At 39.2% G+C, this 15,286-nt stretch overlaps 1 protein-coding gene across 1 annotated transcript in view; it reads right to left on the reverse strand.

Moving 5' to 3' along the window:
* GFPT1 (glutamine--fructose-6-phosphate transaminase 1) overlaps positions 1–8,908 on the reverse strand; it is a 61,249-nt gene extending 52,341 nt beyond the window's left edge. Inside the window, exon 1 of the mRNA XM_020878611.2 lies at positions 8,707–8,908. Within this exon, the coding sequence (XP_020734270.1) occupies positions 8,707–8,713 (7 nt within the window). The 5' untranslated portion in view covers positions 8,714–8,908. The remainder of the gene's footprint in view (positions 1–8,706) is intronic.
* Between the last annotated feature and the right edge of the window lie 6,378 nt (positions 8,909–15,286).

Raw genomic sequence — 15,286 nt, forward strand, 5'->3', positions numbered from 1 at the left:
CATGAAACAATTATTTGAGCTTTTCTAAAAAAGGTAGCAGAAGGCCACAATCTTATAGAAATTCTATATTCATTCATATTTTGAAAAATTAATAATTGTAAAGATCTATTAATTTATCAGGCACTGTACAAGCATCTCACATGCACAGCACAACACCACATTAGGTCTGGGGGTTTTGTTGTTACTGCTGTTTCTTTATAAAGTATCTAGAATATGTACAAACTAAAATAATAACCCAACTGTAAATCAAACTTTTATATGTTCTACCCTTTAACCCCCATGGGTCACTGGCCTTTGATAAAGATTAAACACATAGAAAACTATCATTCCCAAATAAGTATCTGTGTTATCTCATTAATGGACAATACACAAAATATAAATATTTTCCCAAAATAAAACTTTACTATAAATGTGCTAACAGAACACACGTTCTCAACTAGCCTACTCTCTGCCACTGTGATTAGCATAAGCTAAATAATCTGCTAAAGGAGGATACAACCTAATTCAAATAAAAATCATTAACTTATAAAAAAAATTTAAAAACTAAAAATCATTAGCTAATATAACATATTACACTGTCAAAAATTCTTTGCAGGCTGAGGGCTCTGGAAAGCCTTAAAGAAGTCCAAATCCCAATAATGCAGCACGTTCAGAAAAATTCACTACTAAATCAGCTCTCCCTTAAGAAATGTAATTCCTTCCCTGGCGGTCCAGTGATTAAGACTGCACTTCTAATGCAGGACATGCGGGTTCGATCCATGGTTGGGGAACTAAGATCCTGCGTGTGGTGAAACATGGCCAAAAATTTTTTTATAAATAAAAATAAAAGAAATGTAATTCCTTTTTTCCTGAGATTTATTTTTTTTATTGAGGTTAATACTGAGGCATTTCTTTCTAACTCAATATAACTTATGAAGTATTTATTTTTTTATTGAGGTAATAAGTTGCATGTATACAACATTATTGGAGAAGGAAATGGCAACCCACTCCAGTACTCTTGCCTGGAAAATTCCATGGATGGAGGAGCCTGGTAGGCTACAGTCCATGGGGTCACAGAGAGTCAGACATGACTGAGCGACATCACTTTCTTTCTTTCTATAGTTGCTTTTGGAGAAGGAAATAGCAACCCACCCCAGTGTTCTTGCCTGGAGAATCCCATGGATGGAGGGGCCTGGTGGGCTGCAGTCTGTGGGGTTGCAAAGAGTCGGACATGACTAAGCAACTAACACACACACACACAACATTATATTTCTACTTCTGTATAACTTATATACTCTGTTCTGTGTTTCTACATTCTTGTTTTTGTTTGGTTTGTTCACTTAAAGAAATGTAATTCTGATGGCAAAAAAATAATATATTCAGAGAATTAAAGATGAAATACAATAATCAAATACAAATTTTTAAAACAATTTAAATGTTAATGACAAAAAACATTGTTTTTAAGACAAGTTATAGATAGACTCAATACATTTTTTTAAAGAAAATTCAGAGTGATGTCATATTAAATTCACTAATTTCAATACATGTAATTCAACAACATTCAACTTTGATATTTTTCCTAACTTCAATCTCCCTGGTTTACACTGGTTCATTGTGTGGATCCTGAGATCCTAAGTACAATTTTATAGGAAGAGAAATATTCTCTAAACCAATATCCCTCTCCAAACAAACTTAAGGTTTCTTTTATTTGGCTGCGCCAGGTCTTAGTTGCAGCACACAGGATCTCTGACCTTCACTGCAGCATGCAGGATCTTAGTTACCCAACCTGGGATCGAACCTGCGCGCCCGGCAATGGAAGCACAGTGTTAACCACTGGACCACCAGGGAAGTTTCACATAAGTATGTATGTTTTTTAATATTGTCTGTTGATTCCCTATTAGCAATACTAAGATTCACCACTGCTTTAAGGTAAAGACAACTATATTGCTTAGCCTATGATACTCTGAAAGTGTTCTCATAACAATTTCTAGGCCTTTAGATACTGCCAACACTGAGTTGAAGACATTCATATTTTCTTTCTTTGTGGTCCATATAAAAATGGTACATCTCCCAATAAGTGGCATCTTAGATTCAATGAAATACCATATATCAATTCCAATTTAAAACCTCCCTTTCTCTCAAGAGAGGAAGCACTACTATTACCAATAATCACTACTGTCATTGTTTTGGTTCACTATTGGAACAAAGTAAAAGAGAAGAGGTAGAATAGAGGAAGTACTAGGAGCAATATTTCTCCTTGCATAACTAGGCAGAAACTAAAAGGATTTAAAGGATGACACACATAAAGAAATTCTCTAAGATCAAAGTATCAGAGCTGGGAGAAGAAAGCTAGTTATCCAGCATTAGGAAAATGAAAAATAAAGAAGATGAATCTGTTGATTTACACACCAGCCCCTTGAGAGCACAGCTGGCCCACTTATTCAGGTTAGGGGGTTATCTGTAATCTTGGGGAAAACAGAACCGCAAACAATTGCCAACTGGGCATGCAGAGCATATTTACAGCTGTTTACAGGGTAGGTATTCACAACTCAAGATGACAGAGTAGCAATCCCTACTTCAGGTCTTTGATATTTGTCTTGTCAAGCCTCACAATAAACATTTCTGCTTAAGGTAACTATAAAAGCCTAAAAACCAACTCTTCACAGCTCTTCAGTAATTGTTCCAATGCCACAAACAGTAGTAGCTGTAAAGAGCACAGGAGATTTTCTACTGCCAAGTCGACTTGTGTTTCCAAAGTGAAACTTTCTTATTAATGTAATATACCTGGAGTAAATATATCCCTAACTGAAGCAAGAGGCTGCACCTACAAGCATCATTCTCAGAAAATGGCAACTTAAATTCAATGACATAAAAGCACTTATAAGCACCTTAACAAGATATTCAGACATGACCTAGATCACAGACTTGACACACCTGCTTAAAAGCAATCTAGTTATAGACAAAGACTGTTCGATTGTACTGAAATGAAAACACTGCAATTTAGCTGACCAATCAAATTATTAACGTTTCTATGTCTGGTTTAATATAGGTTCTTATGAGCAAAAAATTTTACTTTATATGAGGCATAATTGACTTGTAATATTATATTAGTTTCAGGAAGAAATTTTGCTCTTCTGTATTTTTTCACTTGACAGCTTCAATATTCTGATGAGAACCTAGACATTGGAGTTTATCAGTATTAAGAGTTCAAATTCCTTCTCCAAATTTTATATTTTCTGAAACAATCCAACCACAATATCACTTGTTTCCTTTTTAAATTTTTTCTTATAACAAGTTACAAATTATCACTAAAGATTCAAATTACACAAATCCTACAGAATGAATTGTGAAAAATCTCTTTTCTACCTCCATACAGGAGATAACTACTGTTAATCCCACACACATTGTGCCAAACCTTCAGGTACGAATTTTTCTACATATATAAACTCAGATGTATATGGTGTTAGAGGTTTTTTTAAAAGCATATGAATGTGATAATACACATATTGTTCTGTATTTTTCTCTTAAGATGTTGGAGATCTTTTTATGTCAGTACAATACATCCACCCCAGTCTATTTAATGGCTGCATAATAGTTCATAATAGAGCTCTCATTTTTTGCCCAGCCATTTATCTATTTATTGAGGCTTTCCTAACTCTTTGTAATTATAAACAATTCTGCAATTAAAGTTATACACACCAACTAGATACTTGCAATAAAAACACAGTCAATACTATAATTATGGAGGCACACTGTACAGGTAAGATTCCTCTAAAAGATGAAATATTTGAAAGAACATTTTCTACAACCTCAAAAACACAAAGAAAAAATTATATGGAGTGACACAAGAGAAATTTCAATTTCTTGTTTGTTAACTGTTCAAAATCTTTTTCCTAGTTACAAAATGCTGGTTGAATTGTCCCCTGCTTTATTGTAAATACTTGTGGCCACTGGAAGGAGCTCCAAAACATTTCTCTCTTGCATATTTAACACCCTGGAACTCAAAGCAGTGTTTAAAGCCTGACATCACTAATTATACACTCCCTCACAGTCTAACTTTGTTATCATCTTTCCTGAGAAAAAGCATGCATTCCTTGCTTGCACACCTTCTAACATTCCATCTCTCCTGCTTCTCTCTGATCAATCACATCAGACCACAATTTTTCATCATCTTGCCAAGTCAGCCTCTCTGGGCCCATTACGCTCTCACCTGTGTCCCTGAGCACTCCTACAGTGAAATCCATCCATTTCAGGTCATCCATCCATCTGAGGTCTACTTTCCTAGAGGCCCTCCCAATTGCTGACCAGTTCTGCTAATTCAGTTTGTCTAACTTTCAAATCACCCCCAGATATTATGCTAAAGTCTAGAATCTAGACTAACTCTTAAATCCTCATTTTTCTCTTCCCAGCTTCTTTCTCATTTCTGGTAGATTCTTTGTAAAACTGAAGCCTTCCTCTTCATCTTAAGGGTATAATACTTTATAAACTCTTTTATCCTTCCTTATAAACTCAAAATAGAGAAAGATATTCTACACACTATTCGATGAACCAACCTCTCCTACTTGAACAAACCTCTCCCTACTTGTAAGTCTTGATAAATGAGTCCTTGATTTTGTAATATAGAACTTTTTGTTAACATCAAAATATTATGAGGATCCTATCCAACAGTTCAGTAGCTTAGTTGTGTCTGACTCTCTGCAACCCCATGGACTGCAGCACACCAGGCATCCTTGTCCTACACAACAGTGGGTTGAATTTTCATTTTCTGATGATCTAGCTCAACTTTCAGTCAATTTAGAGACAATGCTTAGGGTATGAATCAACCAGTTAACACCTGGTTTTAACTTCACAGCTTACATGTTGGAAATCAACTTTTCAACTCTACCAGGGACTTCAGTTTCACAATCTTGTCTCTTTTATTGGTATACATGCTCTCTTCCTGAACGCAAACTTAAATTCTTCTACCTTCATATGTGTAACTTCTCTAATGATTTCTTTACAGCCAAATGCAATTAATCTCTCTGCAGTATTAAACATGAATGACTTTTTTTTTTTAACTCTTACAGACTTTCTACTAAGGCAAGATACCACTTTGGAACATTTGTGCCTCTAACTACTATTCTTTGGCCTCTTTTGCTGGTACTTCAATTTCTTCTTTCAAACCCACTGGTAGTGGTTCTTAATTTATTATTTCTGACTTCATACACTGTTCGGTAAAATGTGTCATCACTGGCGTCTCTCACAATGCACTAGTTCTTTACCAGCTGGCAGCAGTCCTTACCAAGAGTCCTATCCTGTCATCTGGAACATTCCTGGCCTAACAAGTCTCTGAATTTCTATTCATTTCACTCGCATTCTAAAACATGGCAATGAACAAGGACTGTAATTATCACCCACACCTGTTGCACATGTATTTACTGTTCCTTTCAATCAGACAGCAATTCCTTAAAGGCAATTCCCTTGTTCTAGTCATCTCTCCTAAGGGCAGAGTGCCAAGTACAAAGAGATCACTTCAAATATCTTTTCTTTTACCAATATTTTGTTATTGAAGTATAGTTGCTTTATAGTGGTGTGTTAATTTCTGATTTACATCAAAGTGACTCAGTTATACATACATATCAAATACCTTCTAGTACTTTCTAGGTACCTAAAATGTACAGTCAAAAATTCTGAAACCACAGAGAGAACACTCTATTGCAGGATGCTAAGTAGGCATACAGTTAAAGAAAGTCTCCATAATTAGAGATTTAAGAAATACTGGGTTAAACAAAGTGAACAGGTTTATTTGTAGAACTTCCTAAAAACTTTAAACTTGCTAACTGAGAATCTCCAAAAGCAGAAGTACCCAAACTTATGTTTTACAAAACTCTTTCCCACCTTATACTGCTCATTACCAGAACCTGTTAACTTTTCCTTTTCCAGGGAACACAACTGAGAAAATGCTCATTAAGCAATAATTCTTTTCTTTCACACCTACTTCATACTCAGTATGTTTAAGAAAATGGCAATATCACTAATTTTATGATTTATCATAGAAGCCAGTCTCAGCATCACTTAAATAGATCCAAAGCCATTACACAGTATAATTACAAAACAATTTTTAAGGATTCATTTCAGAATATTTTTTAATTGCAGCTCTCTAACTGCTTTTAAATACAATCTCATTTACAAAAATGTCACTTATATATACCACTGGAGCAAAAAGGTATAATCCCATATTTATTAAAAAAACAAAAAAACAAAAAAACAGCAAAATCTGTTAAGAGCTGTGTGAAGTTTAAGTGAATTGACACTCTCACTGAAGCCAAAGGTAAAACAGATTATAAAGGACAAAGTACATTCCAAATAATCAAGAATAAGAGGAAGACAAATTTGGAAAATAGATACACTATTTTTCTCTGGAAGGTTCTTAAAGTTTATTAGCACATGAAATGATCCAATAAGTCCTGCAATTAAAAAAAAATTTTTTTTAAGTCAGTTCAGCATTGTTTAAATTTGCTTCTCAAATTTATTTGACCATAAAATCTTTTTTCCCCTCAGTAACACTAACATCCCAACACAATCTGATAAATAATCATTTTACCAGTATTTCTGATTGGAAAAACCTATCAAAAGAGAATTGTTACCCTCATTAAAACCTTTAACAAGCAGCAGGTATTCACAAAGTAAACCCCTAAATTTTCCCATCTAATCTCATCCCCACTTAGTTCCTCTGCCTAGAAATTTTATTTCAATAATTAATATGTGGGAGAAAACAAAGACAAATTTTGTCTTAACAGTTAACTTTCAGAACCATACACCAAAGAAGAGATAAATTCTGGATATTCCTGGAATCATGTAAAACTCTGTCCAGGTTAAAAGCAGGACCTTCAATATGCCTCAAATACTAGTTCTTTATTTCTTGCTCCATCACCTGTTTCCTCAGTAGTGAAACACTGTGGAATGGGGATGCTGGCTGTGTGAAAATGTCTAACATTTAATCTCCACCCTAAAATCTGAACCTCCACTCTTACCTGAACCTTGTCTATACCAGATCTTATGTTTTCTTTTATAGTACTGTATTTTTTACTTCCTTTTTCCTGGAACAAGGTAAGAAATGATCTGCAACCAGAAAGCCAGGTACTTGACTAGGTGAATGCTTCATCACTCAATAACACTTAATTACCAAACCAAGCACACTGGGGGACTGCAAATTCATTACCCCACAGCTCCAAACTAAATTATGTCTTTCGGAAAACCATTCTACTACTCTGAAACATAGCAAAAGTGTAACTGATTCTAAAGTCAGCTTTCCCACTAATAATCTCAGCAAGCTATTTATAGTTGTTTGTTTTTTGTGCAGTTTTTTAAGTCTGCTCTAAATTTAAACCTGCTCTTCATTTTCGAGGCTGAAATTAGCATTAAGTTAAATACAAGAAAAAGAGACTAATCAGCACAAGCTACCTCCTGCTCAGTTCTTCTTGAAAAGGGCTACAAAGAGTAATTTTCCCGGATAGCTTCAATTTTCTTACAATCATAATCCCAGCTTCAATTTTCTTACAATCATAATTCCCTTAAAAGGTGTTTTTCTTGTAAATCTCAATAAGGAAGGTAAGAATTCAATTCTTTTTACTTACAATAGCCAAATTAGTACCAATTTTAGAGCATATCAGTCATTTCAGATATAATTCTGACAATTCCTTTTGAACTAACTGTGCCTGCGTGTTAAGTCACTTCAGTAGTGTCCGACTCTTTGCGACCCTATAAACTGTAGCCCGACAGGCTCCTCTGTCCTTTGGATTCTCCAGCCAAGAATACTAGAGTGGGCTGCCCTACCCTCCTCCTGGGGAATCTTCCCGACCCAGGGTACGAACCTTACATCTCACATCTCCTGCATTGGCAGGTCGTTTCTTTACCACTAGCGCCACCTGGGAAGCCCCTTTTAACTCACACCACTTTCAGGTAACTATTAAAATGACTAAATCTCAAATCATGTAATAGAAGGGCCTAACTTCAGGTTTTAGCTGTTCTAGGTAAAACATTCATTAAATGTAGGCCAATATTTCTCATAAGGAAGTGTTTCAAATGGAAGCACACTCAAGTGATAAATGAAGTACGATCTCTCTCCACGGTCACTTCCGGGCCCATTCGCCAAGGTATTGATCAGCATTGGGCTCTGTTGACATGGGGGCGGGGGGGGGGGGGGGGAGGTAGGAAGTAAGATCATGCGTAATGTCATTATCGAAGTTATAGTTCTATTTTCTGCTGGGCGTGCCCGAAAGAAAGCAACTAAAATTAAGTATTTTTTTAAGGATAAATCCTAGAACCATGCGAGATAAATTCAAGAGACCTCAGCTGATGTTCCACAGGTTGCCTCACTCACCTAGACTCTTTTGAATTCACTCCCCTCCACACCTCAGTTCCCTCAGCCCTCGCCCCTTTTCCAATACACACACTGCTCTTCCCTCCTGGTTCTCTTCTTGGCGCAAAGCCCCCATTCGGCCCCCCAGATCTTCTCTAGGGCCCGCCCTCCTCTCAGGTGCCCTCCGAGGTCCACCCCCCACACTCCAGCTCCCCGAAGCGGCCCCCGCCCCCAGCCGCCTCAGCCACCGCGGGACGCCCCCGGCCCAACACTCAGATTTCGCACCCTCCACACTCCCGCTCCCGCCGGCGCCACCGGCCTCGGCGGCGCCCGCACTGCACCCCAGCACCGCCCTGCAACACGCCCCCCGCCCGCGGCCCCCTTACCACACATGCTGCAGGAGGCACGGTTGGCAAGGCGAATGGCGAGCGGCTGGCGAGTCCGGGAGCGTACACGAGCCTGTAGGGCAACCTGTGGGCTTGGATACCAAGGGGGCGCCGACACGACTCCCTCAGGGGATGCGACGGCGGAGGCAACGACAGCGGTCTCGGCCTCCCGGGCTTGCCAGCAACTGCCGCCGGGCCCCGCCCCCCGGCGCGCACCGCGCCGCCGCCGCCACCGCCCGCAGGTCCCATTGGGCCGCGCCCGCGCCGCTCATGCGCAGGTCCCGCCTCCTCGCACCGCCCCGCCCCGCCCCGCCCCCGAGCCCACGCAGGCCCTGGCCTGCTGGCGCCGGAGACGTGGCACTGGTTCGTGGCCGCATCCGCTTGAGGTTCCTGGAGACGCCCGCCCCGGGGGCGAGCAGCGCGAGGCACTGCCCTGCGGGGAATAAGGAACACGGCGGCTGGCAGGGAACGACGAAAGGATTAGTAAAGAGGATGGGCTTGTTAGCAAAGCAAATAGCGTGCGTCGTCCGCCTCGTGTAGCCCAGGGCCCCAAGCCCCAGCACCCTATCGAGCGGAAAAGGAGGAAGGGAACAGGAGGCCTTATCCTGGGGGACCAACAACAAGTCAGGGAGGGAAAAGGACAGAAGATTGATGAGAAATTGCAAAGGATTGAGTGAGAGGAGGGGAGAAACGCAGTATTCAGGTTCGGCCAATCTTTCTGGTGACAGGAGATTCAGGTCCCAGCTTAAGCTTTAAGTCATATGCGTGGCCTCTAAAACCTCTGCTCCCCATCCCCACCGCATAACCCCCGTTTTTTGCAGAGGCGGAGGGGCTGACTGTAAGGTTCAACTATCGAACACTATGCGCTCGGGTTTAAGAAACTCTGCTGGCCCAGGCTTCGGATGGCCAACAGGAGAGGAGGAGTGTAGGAATTGCCTAGATTTGACAGCCTTAGCTTGGGCTCATGAATGATTAATTCTATGAATTAAGGCACCATTCCTGCCAAGAGAGACTTAATCAGAGAGAGATGATGTTTCTGAAAATTTACTACCTCAGCATTTGCTTTAAGAAGACTTAAATGCTATCTTTAATCAAATGTAGAGCGCTATCATAATTCGATTAATGACCCAAGACTAGAATCAAGTAAAATTTCTGTAATATACAGAATACCACATGATCTTCTCACCCCACGCCTCTCATACTACTGATGTCTTCCTACTCTACCTTTCAGCCCTTGACACTCTGAACAGGTAGTTTCTCAACTGGGCAGTTTCTCAACATCCTCAATCTTTTGCATGTATTAGTTAATCTTCAGGGAATCCCCAGCCCATCTCTGCCTAAGTACTGCTTCTTGGGGAAAACCTGTTTTGTCTTCCCCAGAGAGACTTAAGTCTGTCTATTCATTAACCTCTCATTCTTTGAGCTGCCGCCTTTAAAGCAATATGCATCTATATTTTATGATTTTTTGTATATTTCCCTGCAAAGCTAAGTTTCTTGAGAGTAGAACAAATCTTTGCATGCCCAGCACCTAGTATACCCTTGCACAAAGTAAGAGATCAAAAATGTTTCTGAATGAGTGGGAAAAGTCCTGTGTTCTTAGCAGAATTGACTTTCTATGGTTGGTTATCTAATCAAGAGCAAAGGGCTTTCCAGTTTTTCTTAGAGGAAAAAAGATGTCCTTTTAGCATGTATCTGTAAAAGATGAAAACACTAATTCAAAAAGATACAATGCACTCCAATGTTCAGCACTATTTACAGTAGCAAAGTATGGAAGCAATCTAAATGTCTATTGACAGATGCATAGATAAAGAAGGTGCATTATATTCCATTACATATTATATATATATATGTATATATATATATGATGGAACTTTATTCAGCCATAAAAAGATGGAAATAATGCCATTTGCAGCAACATGGATGGTCCTAGAGATTATCAAACTAAATGAAGTCAGACAAGCACAAATATCAGAGGATATCACTTATATGTGGAATCTAAAAAATTATACAAGTGAACTTATTTACAAAACTGAAATAGACTCAAAGACATAGAAAACAAACTTATGGTTACCAAAAAGGAAAGGGGGGAGGGATAAATTAGAATTTGGGGGTTAACATATACACACTACTCTATATACACTATATGATAGTAGTGTGTATATGTTAACCCCCAAATTCTATGATAGTATATATAGAGTAGTGTGTGCTACTATAGTAGTGTATACGGTATAATAGATAACCAACAAGGACATACTGTATGGCACAGGAAACTATTAATACATTCAACATCTTGTAATAACCTATAATAGAAAAGAATGTGTAAAAGAATATGTAACTGAATATATATATATATGTGTATATAACTGAATCACTTTGCAGTACATCTGAAACTAACCCAACATTGTAAATCAACTATACTTCAATAAAAAGTTGTTTTCAAAAAAAGGCAAAAGATGCCCTTTTACCACTGTAACCAAAGGAAGGCAGGAAAATGTCACATTTAACTAATTAAAGTATTTCTCACCTGAAAGCCGTTTAATATTTCAGGCCCTGAAATAGGTTCCTTAATTACCCACAGCAAAGTTAAAAAACAGTGAGCTGTTTGCTGTTTGTTAATAGACCAAGAGGCAAAAAAGTCTCTGTGCATGTACATATTAGCCCCAGAACCGTCATTTAAGAGGTTCTGGCAGAATCTTAGTGATATTGCCAAGGAGTGAAGGTATGATTCCAAAGTTTGAACATTACTTTTGTGCATCACCAGAAAACCTGTTGATGCCACAAAGAAAATGTTACCCAGTGTCACCAAAGTTCTCATGCTCAAACTAATTATCTGTCAGACCCTGGCTTTCCTCTTCTGCTTGCTCATCTATCGTGATTATCAGCTTGTCTTGTCCGTTCTACAGCTATTTTGGAAGATGCTTATGCACCAGTTGCCAGGAAGAAATTTTGAAGGTCAATATTTTCCCAGTCCAACCTTGAACAAGCTCACCCACCAACTGCAACAAAGAGCCTTTGTAACCATCAGTCAAGACATTAATCCTGAAGAATTTTGTCTTACCTCCATCTCCACAGAGCTTTGCCATAGTTGGACCTTTGGGGATAAGGACGGGAGGAGAAGAAAAATGATCTATGAAAGGAACAGGACATCTGGGTCTAATTCAAACATCTAAGGAAATGGGAAAGATTTTCTTTCCTGAACAAAAGTTCTGAACTAACTGAACTAAAAAAAAAAAAGTAATGACGGTAACAAGGTGTAATTCATTTTCTTTTTATGTAAGTCCATTTCCCTGATCCTGTTGAATATGATGGTTCTCAGCCTTCTTGCCATGCTAACTGATGGGCTGAAGGCCATTAGAGATTTCATTGTCTTTGCTAATGAAACAAAGAACCATAATTGAAATGGCTTTATAAGATTTTGCCCCAATGTTTGTGACTTTTGTTATCCCTCATCTGGATTATAATAATAAGTAGCAATAAATTACTAAAATTAAGAAGGCCTGGGTACAAAGTCCTAGTTGTAAGATAAATCGGTCCTGGGGATGTAGTGTACAGGATGGTGACTATAATTGATGAGACCATATTGTATATTTGAAAGTTGCTAAGATATTAAAAGTTCTGATCCCCAAGGACAAAAATTATAACTGTACAGTGATGGATGTTAACTAGACTTATTGTGGTGATCATTTGTAATAAGTACAAATCAATAATTTTATACACATGGAACTAATATAAGTCAATTATACCCCAGTACTTTTAATTAATTAACTTTTATTGTTGGCTGCACTGGGTCTCTGTTGCTGCACACAAGCTTTCTCTAGTTACAGCGAGCAGGGGCTACGCTTCACTGTGGTGAATGGACTTCTCAGGGCAGTGGCTTCCATTGTTGCGGAACACAGGCCCTCGAGCACAGGCTCAGTAATTGTGGCCCATGGGCTTAGTTGCTCCTCAGCATGTGGGATCTCCCTGGAACAGGGATGGAACCCATGTCCCCTACATTGGCATACGGATTCTTAACCACTGGACCACCAGAGAAGCCCCTATCTCAGTATTTTAAAAGGTCTGTGCATTAAAAGAATATGGGAAGCAGGGACATGTATAGCCCACTTTTTCTGGAGTTATGTGGAGAAGTGTACTTCAGTGAACAGAGAAGATGGTAACAAGTATCAAAGGAAAAAGAAGTAGGTTGAGCCACAAAGGCCTCTGAGAAGAAAGTAACAAACAGAAGAATAGACGGCACCAGTCGTGGCCTCAGAAAGACCCCCTCTAGTGAACCCCTTTGGTTCCACCACTACCCCAGTTAATCCTATACACCTTCACACCAGAGTGATCTTTCATAAATATAGATCAGATCCTGTTTATCTCTGCTTCCAATTCAGTGGGTATCCTTCACCTGCAGGATTAAGTCCAGACTCATGCACACACCATTTGTTATTCAGATCTCGCTCTTGTCAGTTTTATTAGCATCATCTCCCACCATTCTATTCAAGCATCTTATGGTCTAGCTATATTTAATCTATTGGCAGTCCCCTAAAGAAAAATCCTAAACTTTTGCATCTTTGCATTTTCCTTTTTTAAAAAAGAAGCATTAAGAAGGGAACCAAATATTATGTAGGTAGGGCTTGACTATAGAGAACTAGACAGTTACTCACAAAATAAGATTATAAGAGAATCAGCAAGTTCCCTGTGCAAAATTACCTTCACTTCTTCCCTATCACATTTCCTGAACTCTACCTGTACATATATACTTAATGTGGAACACTACTCACTACTCCCTCCCCAAGGAGATCTACATTAAGTCATTATCATCCATTACACTTTAGAGTGAAAATATGGATTATTTTCATTTGGATACCAGGTGTGAAAAAAGCCCCTGAGGAAATACAAGTTTTGATGGGGATAAAGTGAAGATAATTCTAAAATTAGAAGGAAGGCAGACCCAGACAAATTACCTCGGCTGATAACACTGGGCGAGAAAGGGACAACATAAGGGCATGTGGAATTAGGCATGGTAATACCAGAGAGAGGAGGCTGAGATATGGAAGAAGGAATCAGAAAAAAGTTAGAGATGAAGGCAAACTTTATCCACTGTGATGGTTGATTTTATGTGTCAATTTGGTTGCACTACAGTGCCCTGATATTTGGTAAAATATTATATTCTGGATGTTTATATTCAGTAGACTTTGAGTAAAACACATTGCCTTCCATTACGTAGACGGGCCTCATCCAGTTAGCTAAAAGTTTGAACAGAACAAACATTGACACACCTGCCTCCAAGAGCTGGAAAGAATTCCCCAGAGGAACTAGAGTTGGATTGCAACATCAGCTCTTCCCTGTCTCCAGCCTGGAACCCATTCTGCATGCTTTGGACTCACTAGCCTTCATGATTGCATAGAGCCAATTCCTTAAAATGAATTTCACTCTCTCTCCCTTCTTCCGTCTCTCACTTTCTCTTCTCCTATCTCTCCTATTAGTTCTGTTTCTCTCTTTTCCCCTCCCTCTCTCCTTCTCTCTCACTCTCTCTCTCCCTGTCTGTTCTAATAGTTCTGTTTTTCTAGAGAAGCCTAATACATCCAAGGTTGATCTTACTGATTTCCTCGGTGTGAATATATGTATTTATTTTAAATTTCTAGAGAAAACTCAAAACTAGTTGAAGAAGGGTATTTATTGGCTAACGTAATTGGAACGACAGAGATACAGAGTTTCAAGTACATATATATCCAGGGACACAAACTGTGTCAGAACTGTTTGTCTCTCTCTGTGACCTCATGGACAAGGAAAAGACCCCCCCACAGCTCTGAAATCACGTATTTCCAGCTTGCAGTCCAAGGGGAAGGAGGTTACTTCTCCATCCTCATTTTTTATATTCCAGGCAAGGATTCTGATGGATCTAGTGTGAGTCATATGCCCCACTTCCATGGAAAAGAAGACAGGATATGGTGATTGGACAGCCACATGGAGTCAGGAAGATGTAGAAGTTCTTCAAAGGAAAGGATGAAAAGAATGAGGGGTCACCAAAGACACACAATCAAAAGATGTCCACTCCTCAGGTTTGAGGACAAACTTGAGGTACTGACTCCAACTAGAATGAACAATGAACATACTTCCCAATACTCCCCTCTACGGTGGCTCCAAATTTCCCCAGTAGGCAGAACCTAGGGCAAGTTTTCTACCTCTGCTAGAAAGAAACTCATTCTACTGCCAAGAAATTGTCAACAAATTGGACACCATGAGATTAACCGGTCCTGTCTACTATTTCTGTCCTCTAGGATGTGACCAGAGCCAAAATAAAAGTGGACCATTCTAGGGAGGTTCCTAGAGCTGAAAGACAGCTAGAAAAGTACAGTGACAGAAAATATTGTTTTCTGGAGTTTCTTTCAAAAGTGGATTCTGCAGACTGTAAGCACCTGTGGAATTGTCATTGATGATTCTGATGTGGAGAAGCAGAGCATAAGGCTAGGAGTGTAAATTTACCCTCACAAAGGGATGTCAATTCCCACTGGACTGGAGAGCAGCTAGCTTCATATTCCTGCATTAAAAACTGTCCACCGTATGCACTACTTTGGCTCATAATGGTCTGGAG

The sequence above is a fragment of the Odocoileus virginianus genome, chromosome 2 (genome assembly GCF_023699985.2).
Source record: "Odocoileus virginianus isolate 20LAN1187 ecotype Illinois chromosome 2, Ovbor_1.2, whole genome shotgun sequence".
NCBI lineage: Eukaryota > Metazoa > Chordata > Mammalia > Artiodactyla > Cervidae > Odocoileus > Odocoileus virginianus.